General features: G+C 40.6%; 1 protein-coding gene across 1 annotated transcript in view; it reads right to left on the reverse strand.

The window, feature by feature from the left end:
• cacna1g (calcium channel, voltage-dependent, T type, alpha 1G subunit) overlaps positions 1-18,277 on the reverse strand; it is a 321,041-nt gene that overhangs the window by 91,084 nt on the left and 211,680 nt on the right. The window contains exons 11-14 of the mRNA XM_039616673.1: positions 17,774-17,925; positions 14,672-14,857; positions 12,239-12,353; positions 10,068-10,223 (exon numbers count right to left, since the gene is read on the reverse strand). Of these exons, the coding sequence (XP_039472607.1) occupies positions 10,068-10,223; positions 12,239-12,353; positions 14,672-14,857; positions 17,774-17,925 (609 nt within the window). The remainder of the gene's footprint in view (positions 1-10,067; positions 10,224-12,238; positions 12,354-14,671; positions 14,858-17,773; positions 17,926-18,277) is intronic.

The following is an 18,277-nucleotide window of genomic DNA, read 5'->3' on the forward strand; positions in this document are numbered from 1 at the left end:
AAAGTCAAATAGAAGATATCTAGAAGGCATGGATAGACATAAATTTTGTTACTGGCAGAAAACACAGTGAGGTCAAGAAGATGCATCCTTGCAAGTTTTTCCTGTTTTGTTTTGCACTGATCCTCAGGCTTTAATCTTGTATGATTTCATCACCCTCCGGAGATGAAAGAGTGAGACTAGAGAAAAATAACTGGAAAAAATTGAGCTCCTGGTGAGCTCTAATGGAATATTTGCTTTGATTTCTCCTGGAACATATCATACAGATCATTTCTGGTGCTTCACAGTGAAATGTGTTGTCATCCATGTACTAATTTTCTGTTATGTGCCATCTTTCTAGCATATTCCTATACGACAGGTACTTAAATAGTTTTGTTATGTAATAACCTAAAAATGCCATCCAAAAGCTACTTGTTTTTACAGCAGCAAACATTACGCGAAAGGCATATTAGTCTGATCTGATCACTGTGTTTCAGTAGCTTGACCTTTGATATATCTACAGGTGGCACTAGCAGGTCAATACAGACAGAGTAACTGAAAAAGGGCAGTCCTCCCTACCCGTGTCAAAAGAGCAAGATCTGGACAGCGCTAATCTACAGATTGTCAGAGGTACACAAAGTGCAATTTAGAAACCTGGAGTAAACTGGCAGCTGAGGCGAGGAGCTAAAGTCAATAAAACTACATCAAACTGTGAGGGGAGATTATTTCAAGCTCAGACCTGACTTTGATTTGCCAAATTTTCTTCTCTCTCTCTGCTGCTCTTCTCTGTTGCATTTTAATCTATCTATCTATCTATCTATCTATCTATCTATCTATCTATCTATCTATCTATCTATCTATCTAGATCCTGTAGATAGAAAATTTTACAATGTTTAAATTTTCATTAAAATAGCTAATGCTATTACTTAGCAACTGGCTGATAGCAGGTTAATTTCCTGGCTGTGCTCTTTTGGCATGTTGGTGCTGTCTGTGCATCTGGTATTCTCACCAAGAATTACACAATGAAGGTTTCATTGGGGATAAGAAAGGGGGGAATAATAGCTTTAAACCAAAGTGGGGGGGCGCTGGACTCGAGGGAAATCCCTGGTCCTGAAATTGGTTGTTTGGATAGGTTGTTTACACTCTGCCACCCCAATTTGGGCACGGTGGTGGGAGCAGGAGATGGGCCAGACCAGGTCTGCTGCTGATAGCCGGACAATAATAGACACCGGCAGCACACGGGGGATCTCAATTATGTTGCTTCAAAAAGGGTGTAAATGGGAGACGGAGGGTGGTTGTTGATAGGAGGAAGTGGAGTAATTGTTTACGTGTATGTGTGTGTTTGTGTGTGTGCACATGTCCACAAAATTTATAGCCTACCACAGCTGTACATCACACAGAATCAGATTTGCCTGTGCCTATGTATACTGTCCTGTAACACCAAAACACTACTCACATCTATGGAAGAATAAGCTAGTGAAAAACAGTAATTTAAAAAAGTATATTTATGTTATGCATGACTTTAAAAGTCTGTTTTTTATTGGCAGTCTGTTGAAAACCACATTTATTTTAGCAAGTTTGTAATTAAAGTGCTCCAACTAAATGCTAACATCAACAAATTTAGCTGAGAATTCAGGTCAATTGTTTTTCTATTATTATTTTTAATTGAGATATTTTCTCCTCAAATATCTTTTTGCAATCAGTATTTATATTTTCAGCCAACCAGTCATGTTATGACCGCATTCAACTCATCCACCAGTTAGACAGAAAACAGAAGTAAACATAAAGCGTGGTGACCAAACAATGACTCAACATAAAGTCAGAAGAAAAAACAAACATAATAGCTCATCAGGTTCATGATCCACCACAGAAACAACCATGCATTCTATCTCAGGTCACCAAATGGTGAATACTGGTGGCAAATATGGTTGTAAAAAGACTTCTGGTCCTAAATGATGGATCTTGTGTAAGCACTTTTCTGCTTTACTGCTCAGCCACTTATTCTGGGTCATACTAATTAAAAAATCAAGTCTTTTTTTGTAAATCTTGACAATACCTTGATGAACATGCACGCTCATTGGCTAATGTGCTGTCAATCATCAGTCATTAGCATGTGGTTGAGCAGCCAGAACCACTGCTTGCTGTCAAATTCACTGTTTTGCAATAGTGCAGATAGTAAAGGTGGAAACACTCATCTTGGGGAACGGCTGACATCACGGTAGCTACCTCCATCTTTTATACTGTCTATGGCGAAAACCTGTTAGGCGATTGCTGCTTGACTCAAATCAGACATATATTTAACGAGGTGTTATGAGTCTTGTGAAAATGTTAAAGTACCCATAAAATGGCAAACATAACCAAGGCCTTGAGTAAAGTTTGAGCAAAGTCCCATTAGTTGATCACTGTGTGTTTTGACCAATACTGCAGGAGAAGCAGCAATTCTTGTGAACAGAGGGTTGGACGGACAATGGACGGATCAAGCTCATTGATCTGTCAACTGGACGAACTAAAAGCTGATCCCACTGAACGTCCCTCTGCTGGATGGAAGTCTTGTGGATAATAACTGACTACCCCACCTATCTCATAATACAGATTTTTATGTGATTTTTGCACAAGGTATTCTTGTCATGGTTTGTAGTTTTTGTATTTATGTATTTGCAGTGTTTCAGTTCTATTTGTTGGCTTTTCGGTGCTTCTTTGTCTTTCTAATTTCACGGTTTTCCCTTCTCTGTCATACTTCCTGTTTTGGGTTCTTTGACTTCTGCCTTTTTTTAAGATTTACTCATTCAGATTAGTGCAGTTTATTAGTGTCTGTACCAAAAATTTATAGCATGGAAATTCATCCAAAACTTGGCATGATAACTCCAAGGAGCAAGTCAGTCACAGGAAGGCACTGAAGGAAAAATGACAGTGAAAAGCCAGCGAAGAGTTTAAAGAAAAAAATATCACTGCCACAAAGCCAATCAAATTGAATGATAAAGTGACTTTTCCTTTCAAATCAATTGAAACTAAAGAGTGCATATTCTTCAGAGTTTCTAAAGTCCTAAAAGAAGTAAGATTTGTTATGTTGGTACACATGTGAGTTAAGTTGTGTTCAGGGAATAATAATTAAGTTAAAAAAAAATTTCACCTTACAGGGTTTAAGGGGTTCTCTGGTCCATATATGGGTGGCATGCAGAATGTAACCAAACTATGGAGTACTAATAGCTCTTTGAGGGAAATAGAGGGACATAAAACTAATAACTGATTTGACCATTACACCAGAGAGCAGACTCCACCCAATCTCCATGTCATGCCTGAGACTTGCCCCCAGTAAGCTGTTGAATTTTGATCAGCTATAATATTGGACTCAGAACAATCTTACCTCATAAAATGTCCTGGATCAGTTTGGATAGCGTTCAAGTGTGCAAGGTTAGAGGACATGAGGACAAGACTTACACTCCTCTGTTTTTTTAAAGGATTCATTTCACTGAGTGTAAGGACCTGAATCCTCTTCCTCCAAGCCATTTATTAGCTCTCATCCTGTAGTTGGGCTGGATTTCTCTGGCAGTGCCGGGGTCAACCATAAAGCCAGCACTCACCCCGTTTCTCCCTCATAGCCCAGCCAGATAAAACAGGAACAGAGAGGGGGGAGGGTTTTTTTGGCTGAGCTGGTGGATTGTTCTTATCTGGAGGCTAGACAGAACGGGTGGAGGGCTGGTGGGAGTTGAGCTTTCTGAAGTGGAGTCTGTTCTTAAGGTAGGACAAGAAAGTAGGAAAACACACACAACAAAGCCTATGTTGTCTTTCCGATACTCCACACAGCAGCCCCTCGGTGCTGCTCTTAGTATCAACAGAAAAGACACCATGCAGGGTTAGAGAACTTCTAGATGATGTGACAACTCCTCTGGCAGCCATATTGGAGCTCTTTTGCCGCAAGGCCACTTGGATGATTTAAAACTGGCTTTCTGTGCTCTTCATTCAGGAAGAGACAGCTTGTTTAGCACTAATGAATCAACATTGAATTAGCTGACTTGTTATGTATGCTGAACTGCTCATTTTAAATGTCTTTATTAAAAGACATCTTTTTTCCATCTACCAATAGCTCCATGGTCTTTTAAGCTTGAGTGTAAAATGCAGCCAACAGGAGAGTCTGCAGATGTTTTTTTTATAATTACTGTGAAATATAAATGGTCAGTTATAATTATCTGATGATTTACTACAGGCATTTCACCGAGATGACAAAGGAAAGAAGGGATGTTGTCTGTTTTTATGGAAATGGCTTTGAATACATGCTGCACGCAGCACAATTTTCAATCTCAAGATGTTTTCTTTGTTTTGTTTCTAAGCTCATCACTTCCTGGGAATATGTTCATTGTGGAGTGATGAGTAAAAAACCATCTTAGGCGAATCCTACATGTGGAGGCTGTGGCGGTGGAGGGACCAAGACACAAGACAGCCATGGCACCGGGATGTCAAATGTAAAAAGACTGATTTTTTTTAACCTTTTAAGACTCGAACTCTTTCATGGCATGCATTTTTAATTCCTCTTTGCTATTTGGGCTGATTGGGACCTGATGAATGTAAAAACATTGAATTATCTTTTTACCTTATGTAGTTTCTGAGAAGAGGCTATCAGGCCCTTGTAGAGCAAGATTTAGTATTGTGGTCTACGTCCTAGGAGGTTAAATATAACTCTATTGTAGTTTTTCAACCTGACCTTAGATTGGGACAGACTACAGCCCTGCTTTCCAATCAAAGAAGCAGATATTTTCTAACACAGTTGCTCATCTTATGTACTAATAATTTAGCCAAGAGAGTTTAATGTCCTTTCTAGCCTTGGAAAAGCTCCCACTTCAGTACTCTGTTGGATTGGATTGGCAGCAGCAAAGATCTCAAAACTTCTGTGAATAAAATTGAAACTACATCTGCACGACTAGGAGCTACCAGGGGCAAGTTTGAACGTAAATTAGTTTTCCTAATTTGGTTAAAATGTCCCTTTAAAACACGAGGAGCAAGCTGTGTTTAGAGCCACCTCTTATTACTTACATATATTAGGATTTTAATTAAGTAGGCAAAATGTTAGGTGCGCATGAACGGCGATATTCATCAATCAGTCATTAATGAGCAGCGCTTCTGCAACAGAACTCCAAGGTGTAGCTGTTGAGAGGTCGGATGCATCACCGTAAAGTCTCTGTACGGGCTGGGGGAGGGGGGGAAGGGGAGGAGAGGGAGGGCTGATGCAGGGAGCAAGATTAGCCAGTTAAATGGAAGAAGGGAAGGTGGAGCTGCAGAGCTGTACATACCCCTGAAACAACAGGCAGCTGAATGAGACTCAGCTGGGCATGCAAGTCCTCCCGCTTGGCCACTTCCTATTAGCGGAAGTGATCGGTGCAGCCGGACAGGAGAGGGAGGCACACACAGGAAAAGAGGCACGGAGGTGAGAGGTTGAATCACAGCAGCAGACGAGAGCAGAAGGAGAAGGTTAGAGAAGATTCAGCCTGTTGGAACATTTGCACTTTACCATGCGACAGAACATATCAAAGCAACTGTCCTGGATCGCAGTGTGCAGTCGTGAGCCGTACACGTGCACTTCAGCGGTCTGAAAGCTCAAGGAGTCAGGACTGCAGGACAGAGGTGATGCACAGCCGTGTTTTATCCACCGGGCAGCCCGCTGATGTTTTGTGTGATGAAATCATTTTCTCACAAAGCAGATATGAAAATGATCCTAATATAAGCATGAGTCCTCCGGACTCGAGACTGTGCAGTAGAGACCAGCACGGAAACATTCCTCTGCATCTGGCCCATACGGTGCATGTTTGTGCTTTGGTGTCAAATGCATGTTTATTGTCACAGTGAGAAGTGCAATAAAAAGAAAGAAGCACTTTTCCCTCTCTTCTGTTAAAAGTTCTCTCTAAGGTGATCTGGTTGCATTCTCTGCAGCGGATATTGGATTCTATCAAACAGACACATGGGCAAAACTTGACAAAAGGACACAATGGAGAGGGTGGACACTGGTAAAGAGCAGGAAGATAATGAGTATGGTGATGTGAGGGGTAAAGGAAGGAGTTAAGATAACAAAAAATGATATGCATGATAAGATTTCCCTTCTGTCTTTAATTCCAAAGCAATATGGACATTTGAAGTACTCCACTTCTTTGTATGTGGCTGTATGTGTGTGTGTGTGACTTGGCACCAACGGCGTACATGTCTCCTGGCTTTGCTCACATCATTCAAGTGCCCGTTACCTAGCAACCCTGACGCAGGGAAAGTTTGGCTGACTAAAAATAAACTTAGTGTTTGCAGAAAAGGATGTAAAGCTGAAAAAAAGAAGGTAGGGAGAATTACGCCGGGAGCTCTGCAGTAATACAGGAGGGCAGAGGGGGAATAGAAGAGCATAAAGGTTTCCTCATACAGCTGTAGGCTGTGCATAGTACTGTATGAGCCTGCAGTTGTTTTTCTACTCTGTTTCTATTCTACTTCAGTAAACATTTATTCACATTTCCAAAATGACATTAGCACAAACACAAATCTGACTTCTATCTTCATGTTAGAAAATATAATCACTTATTTACAGTATTAGGCTTACATGACATTAGTTAATGACCAAAACATTCAACATATGCTGCAGTCTTATAGTTACTAACATAAATGGATATAGCATCCGCTTATGGGAACATTTTTAAAAAATGTAAACGCAAATCATGAAGTAGTATGATCTTTTAAATTACCTTTCATCAGTCTATCTAGACAGTTTTCTTAACTCATCAGTAAGGGTATAGAGTTTGTCATCAAATGTTGTTTTTATGTGAGTATATATATTTTTATAAAACTGTTTTTGTCTCCATCAATCCCTGAGAGAGATTGCTGCATATTTCGCAATGCTAGCTTCTACTTGCTGTTCACCAGGTAGAAGCTAACGTTGTGTGTCGTTTGTAGTTAGCTGCTTTCTTTGAATGCTCCAATGACTCATAAGTCACTGTTAAGTAGATTGATAAACAAAACCATTCCTCTGAAAAAAAAAAACTTTTGGATAGCAGTGCAGAAGATGTAATTGTTTATTCCGCTGGGAAAGCAAAGGCTAGCTAGCCTGGCTAGCAAAAGTAATGGTAACTCGCACTAGCGCTTTTCTTCCACTTCAGTGTTTTTTTTTGCATGGGCACAGCTGTGGTGACAATAAATAACTACAATGCTTAATCTAACAGAAAATAGCAGCACTCTGGCCACAAAACTTAACTGGAGGGCTAACAATTCTGCCAGTAAGCGTTTCCACGAAACACTCCAAGAACCTTCGCTAACTAGCACATTGTGGTTTGTATTTCCAACAAGGCTGAAAGCCCCAGAAAATATTTTGTCTACTCCAGTAGGCAACTAAAGTTCAGACAAGATCAAATTATCAAGAACAACCTTGACTTTGGTGCTGTCCTATCAGTTGCTCCAGCCTTACTAGTACTGACAGTACATCCTACAGGCAAACTGAACGTCAGTTAATTTAGACCATTGTTCCACTAGAAAAACAGCTAGAGGATCCTCAGAAGGTTCTTGCACTTGGGAAAATCTCCTATAGTTGATTGATATGATGTTAAAACGCTAACTTTGGAAGTGCAAAAATATAGATGGATTAATGCATCATTCCCAGTCTGACTTTAAGAAGCCAACACAAATTCATTTACTTTATTCTTGGCCTCCAACCGGAGCTTTCATCCGAAGCAGTTTGGGTGATTTGCACCCAAACCTCTGTGGAATTTCATTTGCCATAATACTGCGTTTGATATTTTGATAGCAGATGAGTGCAATAGAAAAAGCAGCCCATTCCAATTAATCCATATTTTATGAGCCTGTCAACCTTTCTTGCTGCTACCTACCATCTATTCTCTGTCCTCTCAGCCGGAGAGCTAAAGAGTGTCAGAGATCAAAGCACAGGTGTTGTCACCCTTTAAAAGCTGAGAGAGAGAGAGGAGGAGACAAGCAGCTAGGTGGGGATAGACTGGATACTTGTGTGATTTACTCTCACCCTCTATTTCTTTCTCTGACTCACTCGATCTGTCTCAAATAAAGCATTGGCTGAAACCTGAAGAGTGGTCTCTCAATGAGTTTGAGCTGTTTTCTTCCTGGGGCCCTGTGACTGTTTCCCCCAGCTGCCTCTAGCTCTTATCTGAGCTCACAAACACAGCACCATGGCAGACAACATATCACCTTTGTTTTATGACAATAAACAATTCGCAATAAGCAGGGGGAAGATTCGGAAAGGGGGCGAGAACATATCCGAGCATGAAACTTAAAACAGGGGGATTTGGGTGATGTGGGCTGATGCACAGTCTGGTCTAGCGGACATAGTTTTCTTATGATGTACTTTATGACGCTGGCAAATAAGCAGAACAATAATGAGGATGACTGCTGAGATAGTGGGAAAGCGTAGGAGGTGAAGTGGCTGACAGCAAAGAAAAGAAAGAAAGGGAGATGAATACGAAGGGGAGACAGGAAAAATGAAATACTGCATTGCTATACGTAACCCTGTGTCCTCACATAACCCGCTGCAACGAGTGCAAGAAAAGGTAAGTTTTGTTAGTGCTTATACAATTAGTTCTTTGTTGAGGTATGTAGTCCTGCACTGAAAAATATGAAGCATGAAAGCAAAGGCTTCAAAATGCCTACATAAAAAATACAATGCTGAAAAAAAAGTAAAGGAACACTTTGAAAACACATCAGATCTCAGTGGGGAACAAAATCATGCTGGTTATCTATACTGATAAGGTCTGGGCAATGTATGAAAGGATGCCACATTATTTGATGGCAATGGGAATTATCATTCTGCAGAGGGCTTAATTCAAAGACACCCTAAAAATCAAAGTGAAAAAAATATGATGCAGCAGGCTAGCCCATTCTGCTGAAGCTTCAGTGCAGCAACTCAGTAGTTTTTATGGCCTACCAGGTCCTTGGAAGTCTCCTCCCAGATCTGATCCTGGACTGTTTGTGGTGAAGCCTGGTGGTGTCACATGGACTGAAATATAATGTCCCAAAGGTGAGCGTGGAGAACTGCCTGCATACTCACATGAGGCCAAGCTGTGTTGTGCACCAGGAGGAACCCAGAACCCACTGCATCAGAATCTGAGAATGGGTCCAAAGTTTTCATCCCAATACCTGATGCTAGTCAGGGTGACATTGCCTAACCTGAAGAGGCCTGTGCATCTCTCCATGGATTTGCCTCCCTAGACCATCACAGATCCACGAACCAAATCAGTCATGCTGAATGATTTATAGGCAGCATAACGTTCTCCAAACTTCTTTTCCAGACTCTGTCACATTATTCAGTGTGCTCAGAGGGAACTGCTCTCATCTGTGAAAAGCACAGGGCTCTAGTGGTGGACCTGCCAATCCTGGTATTCTATGGCAAATGCCAATCAGGATCCATGGTGCCTGAGCAGTGATTACACAGCCCACTAGAGGATGGCAGGCCCTCAGGCCACCTTCATGAAGTCTGTTCCGGATTGTTTGGTCAGAGACATTCACCCCAGTGTCCTGCTGGAGCTCTGGCAGTGCTCATCCTGTTCCTCCTTGCACAAAGGAGCAGATACCAGTCCTGCTAATGGGTTAAGGACCTTCTACAGCCCTGTCCAGCTCTCCTGGAGTAACTACTTGTCTCCTGGAGTCTCCTCCATCATCTCGAGACTGTGCAGGGAAACACAGCAAACCTTCTGGCATAGGCACGTATTGATATGCCACCCTAGATTACATGTGCAACCTCTATAGGGTCCAGGTATCACAATGACCCTGGCCAAATGCAAAACTAGTGAAGAAAAAACAGTCAGAAAATATGAGGAGGGTAAAAATTGTCAGAGGCCTTCATCTGTAAAACCATTCCTCTTTTGGGGGTCGTCTCATTGTCGCCCCTCTAGTACACCCTCTCTGCTACTTAACTGACCAGATCAATGTCCCAGAAGTTTAACTGACTAAAAAGTGTTCCTTTATTTTTTTTTTCTTGTGCTGTGTAGATAAAGATATAAACAAATATAGATCTGACAGCAAGATACATCAAATCATCAAGAGCTTTAAAAGAGAAACAATCTGACAAGATACTAAGGCCCAATAATTTAACTTCAATTTAGTTGTACCTCTGCCTGAAACCCTTCAACCAAGATGGCAACAAGCAAGTTGAAGAGGACGTAGTTGCCAAAGGTCATGAGCGCGATGAAGTAGAGCGCAGCTACGGGAGAGGTGGAGGCCATGCCATTATATAACACCTTGTTCCAGTCCTCCTGTGTTAGGATCTGCAGAGAAAGTAAAAGAGAGGCGCTTATAGGTAAAAGTAATGTTGAGCAGTTCTTCAAGAAATTTAACCGTGTGAGGTTTAAGTCTTCATCGGTCCTGATAATGCTTCATACTTCACGCCCCTACCAAGATCAGTGCACTTCAGCTCGGCATGTTTTGACAAATCTTGCTGACAAACAAACATTTTTTCCCCCTGTACTGCAGTTTTGCAAGAACTTAATTATTAATCCTCTAAGGTATACGCTGTCATTGGTGATAACAGTAATTATATTTAGCTGGGAGGTGAAATGGCTTTTCTGAGAAAAATAAATTGAACACTTGTTAACACATGTCAGTCAGAAAGGTTATTTCATTTCTTCCCTGATTGTGTAGACTTGAGAGATCAGTTTACTTAAACAAACGTTACATATTCTGATCGCCTAGGATTGGAGTTACAGCTGATTTAGAGGGTTAATCAGATACTTATTTAAGCCTTTTTAAAAAAACAACAACAACATATTGGGCCTCATGGGGAGACTGTAGCATGCAGTAAATGGTAACTGGTAAAGATTAGAAAATTGAAACCTGTTTGCTGTAGCTGGATTGTTTCTATACTGCTGGCAAAAATATTGGACTTTTTTCAGTCTTTGTAAGGCTGTAAAAGGTTTTCATCATAAATCCTTAGTTTCTTTCTTTCTTTGTATTGTTTTATCTTTTTTCTTTATCTTTGCCTCCTTGTTCTCTCTGTCCCTCTCATTGCTTTTTTTTGTCTCGTGACTCTCTCTTCCTGTTTCCTGTTTTATTTTGAAGGTTCGCTCCCTGTGTGGTTATTGTTGGTGTCTCATTGACCTTCCTTCCTGACTACCCTTCTCTAAATACACTTAAATCTTTGGTTAATCAGAAAAAAAAACATATTTTGAAAATACTAGCAGTATTTTCTCAATTCTACTTGAGACTGCATTCAGCCTTTCTCTGATTAGGACCCAAGAATATGTTCATACGACTACTAATAGCCCTTTTTTACTAGTACCTACTCAGCTTCATGTGTGTAAATAGAGTCCTTAACCAGTGTCACTGTACCAGCACCAAAGAACACCTTGTGAGATTTCACAGCTTGACAGAGCAGCAATATTTCATTATGAGAATATGCCGATTTTAAGTAACTGTGATTTCTTTTTTCTCCCCTATCTATGTTTTTTAAACTCCTGGTCATAGTAACATAGAACAGTTAAAGAAATGCAATAGATGCTCATTCTTGCCATTAATCAAAGCTCAAAGGCCCACCTGCTAACAGCAGAGCTTTTAGCTGTACTAGAAGGAGCGGTTTTAACAAAATCTCTGCATCTTTATTCAGTGAAGTGCGGCAGTACGACAATTTAGCAAGTTGTGTGCTGAAGGATAACGTTTCAGTTTAGAAAAACACAACATTAAAATGTAAACTTTCATCACTCTGTTCAACAGATTGAAGCAGTGAAGATACACTTGAGCTCTCCATGGGAACGGACACATCAATACAACGGTCTGTACAGAGAAACATGCTGACATCTTGCACCCGGTCAGGTGAATAATAAATGGTTACTATATTGAGAGTGATATATGCTGGACCCCCACAGTTACGGTTAATTCATGAATCTAAGGTGACATAATGCAAAGCACAAGCCTACATGGAAGAAAATGATGAAGACAGAAAAGGTCTAGGAAGGCAATAGGGGAAGGGGTTGATAGATTTTATTTATTCAGGAGGAGGAAGAGGTCTTTCAGGCTCTGAACAGGGGCATGTTCAGTCATCACCAATGACTCAAGGAGATCTTACTGGAGGTTAGTTGCTCGAGGGACCACTCTGACAGGTACAGTTAGATTAAACAGGCAGCTGATGAACATGCATACTGTATTTGTATTTCTTCATGCTGCTTATTTTTTATTGTTTCAAGACTGTGACTGGAGCAACTGTGGGGATCAAACAAGCCTGGAACACCACTAAACAGCACCGGGGAAGAGGGGGAAGAGAAGACAAGAGAAGAGGGCATGTGCTCACCTGGAAGACAGTCACTATGGCCCAGAGAAGAGAGTCAAAGTTCTTCCTGTCTGGTAGAGTGTCTCCGTCTCTCTCTGACCCAAACTTACAACCAAAAAGATGCATCCCCAGGATACTGACCCAGGAGGGAGGGAGGGAGGGAGGAGGGGACAGGAAAAAACAAACAGGAAAAGGAGGGATAAATGTTTACATCACAGCAAACCCTTAGATACCACACAAATAAACAGAAATTATTTGTTGAAAAGACATGTTTACCCATTATTATTGCTGCCTGTGAAAAAAAGAAGAAAAAAGCGGAGGATAAACAGAGCTACAGTCATACAAAAGCTTAAATAAAACTATATACTGACCTGAGAAAGTTGCAGAGGTGATATTACATACTGAGTCTTGCCCCTGATTGGGTAGCATTCACTTTATTACCCTATCTCTTGACCAACAATGGTAATGGAAGTGCTTTCACTGAATTCAGCACCATGGAGAGTGACACAATCCACAACAATGACACCTCATGTATTTATTTATTTTTTCAGAAGATTACTCACATGCTGACTGATTTCCTCTGCTTTGGAACTTTAAGGAGTAGTTTAAGAGACATTTACAAGCATAAGACGATAGCTACACCTGTGTGTATGCACCTTTAACTGGGGATTAGCTTAGTTTAGCATAGCACCCCATCACTTCACAGTAGAGCAGTGCTCCACATTAAACACTTTTTGCCTCAGTCAGAACCTCTAATTATTATTCCTCTTCCACTTTCAGCTTTCCAGCACAGCTGTTAAAATCCTTTCATGAATTTCTTTTAACATATCTAAATGTATTCAGAGCCAGGCTAGCTGGTTGCTCCTGCCTCCACTTTTTATGTTAACAGTTTGATTACCAATCATGGCATACAGAATAGATTTGGGATATCCATTATGTAGGATTATCTTTTTGATCATGGACAGTTTTTCCCTGGAATATTCTCATGTTGAGAAAATGTAAATAATTCATTTAATGCTGACACATGGGGGAGCAACGTTTGCAAAAGCAGTCATAGTTTTTGTCGACTCCCTTTTTGAAGGGAAAAAAAATAAAGGAATAAATGTTTCTACTACAGAGCAGAAACTATTCACAGCACTTCACTTGTTCCATATGCTGTCATGTTATAGCCATGTTCCAAATGGATTAAATTCATTTTCCGCCTTAAAAATCTACACAAAATGCCCCATAATGGCAATGTGAAAAAAAATCTGCTTGGAGGAAACCAAGCACTGCTCATGACCTGCTTAATACCAATGCAATGAAGCATGGTGGTGGCAGCATCATGCAAGGGATGTGAATGCTTATGCACATGTTATATTTTTGTTTTTATTTTTAATCAATCTGCAAGAATTTCAAGCAAACTATTTTTATTTTGTCATTATGTGGTATTGTGTGCAAAAAAATAAATTTAATCAATTTTGGAAAAAGGCTGTAGCATGACAACATGTGGAACGAGCAACTCCAAACATATACCCAGACTCATAAAGCTCCAGCCACACGAAGAACTGTAGTAAAGAGTAAATAGTATAGTAGCGCATATACAGTGACACAGCTAAATATGGGTAGACTGGCACAGCGAAGCAAAGGCAACTCTATGAAAGACAGAGGGGATAAAGACAAAGAAAGCTAAGCTACATGTAACAACTAAGCGGGGGTGTTATTATTATGAAGCAGCAGTGAGTCGGCACCGCAGTCTGCCTTTTATTCAGGAACAGACACTGAAGCTCAACTGGAGCTGAGGGATCAATGAACAGGCCTCCGCTGCGTCAACTTGGCAAGCCTTCACTCAAATCAAGAGCTGTTTATCTATGCATATACAAGGCCCTTGGAACTTTGTGTGTTTGTGCGTGCGTGCCTGTGTACTGAAACGTCTTTGTGCACGCGTGCATGTGAGGGCACAAATCTCAATAAGCTGCTGAAATGAAGCAGCAAATTCTTCGGATACACACAGAGACATGCTCCTTTAGTCGTAATGCTTCCTTTTAAATAAAAGTGGGGGTCTGAAATACACAGAGAAGCATTTAGTGTCTTATTTAACAATTGAGTGGTTTTTTTGGACTCAGCCACAAAGTCTAACCAGCCAGAAAGATGGAATGCTGATTGAAAGAGGGAACCACTTTAGTCTTTTCACCCCGATTAAATCATCTTACTGTTCCTGTCGCTCTCAACACTACTTGCTTCTCACGCAAAAGTTATCGTGTACTGATTTACCAGTTTACCTTCATTCATCGCCTTTGTTCTTTTCAGTTCCACGGTCAGTGATTGAAACACTTTTCTTCCCCTTTTGATGTTATTCTTCCATTAGAATTGAGAAATAGAGTGGTGCCTACCTCCCCTACTGTTTAAACAAGTGGAAGACTGAAACATAAATATTTTTTCAGCCTGACTCACTCACTCTCCCCCTAAGAATACCTGAAGATGAAGATGAAGAGCATGAGGAGCATGCAGAAAGTGGCCACGTTGTCCATGGTCTTCATGAGCACCACCAGCTGTCTCTGCAAGGCCGGCATGAAGCGGACCAGTTTGAGGACGCGCATCAGCCGGAAAGTCCTCAGCACCGACAAACCCCCGCCCTGCTGTCCCACGATCTCCCACACGCTGTCCGGAGAAAAGACAAAAACACATTTATAATTCACGTAAGGTCCAAATTCCAGTGAACTGTCTTCAAGTCAGGCGAGCAAAAACCCAATTTTTCACTTTCTCTAAACACTGCGGGTTCCCAGATGTGGTCCTGACCACACTGACACAAATTATGGTCTAGCACTGCACAATCATTTTCTACAAAGAATAACATTTTCAGTAAGTTATGAAATGGTGAAAATGTGCTGCTTTTTTAATGCTTTAAAAATGATTTTTTTTTTAAGTCAAGTACTGCTATTTGATCAAACAATGAAAGTATTTATTCTTCTGGCCACTTTGGATCAGGAGAGAAACCTGTAAACAAACACTTAACAATAAACATAAGGATAGCATAACATTATAGCGATTGTGGCTCAAAAGTTGGGAGTTCGCCTTGTAATCGGAAGGTTGCCGGTTCGAGCCCCGGCTCGGACAGTCTTGGTCGTTGTGTCCTTGGGCAAGACACTTCACCCGTTGCCTACTGGTGGTGGTCAGAGGGCCCGTTGGCGCCAGTGTTCGGCAGCCTCGCCTCTGTCAGTGCGCCCCAGGGTGGCTGTGGCTACATGTAGCTTGCCATCACCAGTGCGTGAATGGGTGGATGACTGGATGTGTAAAGCGCTTTGGGGTCCTTAGGGACTAGTAAAGCGCTATACAAATACAGGCCATTTACCATTACACAAATGTAGTACTTCCTACACCCTCTATCCTTTCAGCTCCCTTGCCTTAACAGCACTGTCCATTTCCATTAGTGTGAAAAATGAGAAAACTGTAGAAAATATCGTAGCTTTATCCTCCTGAACTGATTTGAAATTTATGTGTGAAAATGCTTTTAAACACAAGCTCTGTCTCCTTTTAGCTCAGTTTTGGTCTCCACCTCCAGGTGAAGGAAAAATCAGGTTTGATGCACCACTATAAGATTACCAGACACTATTCAGTACCTTTGCCTAACTCCTGTTTAGTGTTGTACATAAAATTAATTCAATTAAATTCAGTTTAATTTTATTTATAAAGCACCATATCACAACAACAGTCACCTCAAGGTGCTTTATATTGTAAGGTAAAAACCCTACAACAATACAGACTAACCCCAACAATCAGACGAACTTGCATAAACAAGCACTTGGTGACAGTGGGAAGGAAGAACTCCCTTTTGGCTTATTTTCCTCAAAGTCCTAAATATGGTATTACTGAGAAATATAAAAAATCTTCACAGACAGTGCTTTTTAAATGTATTAGATTTTCTACTAATGTCTTTATTTTTTGATACATAAGAAATTGTTTTATATTTAATTTTATTTAATGCTGTGATACACAGTTTTATATATAAAAGTATTAAGTGATAATTGCGTGCTGGAGGACTAAGGTTACCCAATACAAAGTGGGTTTGTGTAAAAAAACAAAAACAGAAAAGAAAAATAAATCTGGATTAATATATCCAAAGAACTACCACACTACATTCATAACCTGCAGCTGGACTAGACACACCGAGGCCTGATGACAAACAATCCCGTTCAAGCAATTCATCATTTTTCAGAGCTATCAAACTGCCAGAACTACAAGCACACTAGTATTCTCTTTTTCTCTTTTTCTCTTTTTAAAAAAGGTTTTTCTCTCCATTTCAGCTTTAAAAAAAAAAATTAAAATAATAAATGCACTTTTACGTGACTGAAAACAAACCTTTTCTGAAATAAACTTTCTGATTTCTTTCTCCCAGGGATAAAGGAATTCAGAATGAATGTTTCGATATGAAGACAGGGCCGAAATTGAGAGATTGGGAAACAATAATAAAGCCAAAACAACCTCATCTCTCCAGACTAGCAACTGGATCACATCACTGATTACGTTCCCTTCTCCAACATGTCGAAACTAAGTAAGAAATCTCCTGTTTAGTTCTTACACTGGCGCACACACCACAACAACTGCGAAGGTAAAAGGAAAACACTGAAAAGACCTTTTTTTTCTATTCAATTCATGTAGCACCAATTCACAACAATGGTGCTTTTTTATTGACAGGTAAGTGCCTTAAAATATTTGAGAGAAAATTCTAATTCTCATTATCGCACTCCCCCCTATGGACAGCAGCTGGCGCCAGTGGGAAAGAAGAACTCCCTTTTAACAGGAAGAGACGTCTGGAAATATCAGGCTCCGGGAAGGGCAGCCATTTGTGCCCACTCAGTTGCAGAGTGGTCAGGTAAAGGAAGAAGAACTTTACCTTTCATCTGAATTTTGCCACAATGCACCCAGATGACCCTGAAACCCTCTTTTAGGACAATGTAGCAAAAGTGAAAAGTTACCAAACACAAAAAAGAACACAAAAAGATAGACCCAAAGGTCAACTGGGTCTTGATCTAGGCAGAGATCTTTTGACAGAGACAAACACGAACTGTGGTCTCTAACAGGAAATCCTGAAGAGACCAGGTCAGGTTTCAGTGGGTTGAATTGTGCTACGTACCAAATCACTGATCCAAAGCATGCAATTTATAAACACAGCATAGGTGATAAAAATGCAGTTTTTTGAATGGCCAGGTCAACGTCAGGAGTTGCTCCTGCAAAACCTTGGAAGAGAAGTTTGTGATATGGCTGCAAAATTCCATCACAATGATGTCAGGGACTCTTTTTCCTTTGTTTTTTTTGCTTCAACGAACATTATTTGAAGGCTGTGCATTTCATTCGGTCAGGTTGCGTTTTGTATTTTATTACATTTTGTTTGAAGATCTGACACCGTGTGAGATCTGCACAAAAATAGAAGAATTCATATGGGAGTTGAATTCGTTTTCACTGCACTGAACAGGGTTTGTGTTCCCAGTGGCATCCTTTTAAATATAGAAACCAAGTGCAGAAAAGGATACGTGCTTTATTTTAGGGCATTCCTGTTGCTAGAGAGTGAGTCCTCACCTGATGACCACAATTATGCCGTCAAAGATATTGTAGGGGTTTTTGATGTAGCCAAAGGGCCCGTACACCAAAACCTTCAGCAGCATCTCCAAAGAAAACAGGCTGGTGAATACGATGTTGCTGATCTCCAAAGCATTGGTCAGCTCCTCAGGCTGAAGAGACAGAAAGACAAACAGGGCAGTAATTAATGTGTTATTACAGAGGAAGCAGCTCAGGATAACCTGAAAATGATCAGAAGTTGACTGTATGACTACAGAATAAACATCTGCTGTATCACATGAGTAAAAGGCAATATGCCGAAGACTAAATGCAACTAAAATATGACAAATTGGTCACAGTTTCTGTCTCTCACACACACATTACACCATATATATCATAAATGCATGTATGTACAGTGTCTTTCTCTTGCACTGGGGCAAGCACACCGATTGGAGTGCTGACATGCAACGTCTGCTCAAAGCTCATCAGAGAAATGGACTGCCGCTCACATTTCGATCAATCAAA

The sequence above is a fragment of the Oreochromis aureus genome, linkage group 8 (genome assembly GCF_013358895.1).
Source record: "Oreochromis aureus strain Israel breed Guangdong linkage group 8, ZZ_aureus, whole genome shotgun sequence".
NCBI lineage: Eukaryota > Metazoa > Chordata > Actinopteri > Cichliformes > Cichlidae > Oreochromis > Oreochromis aureus.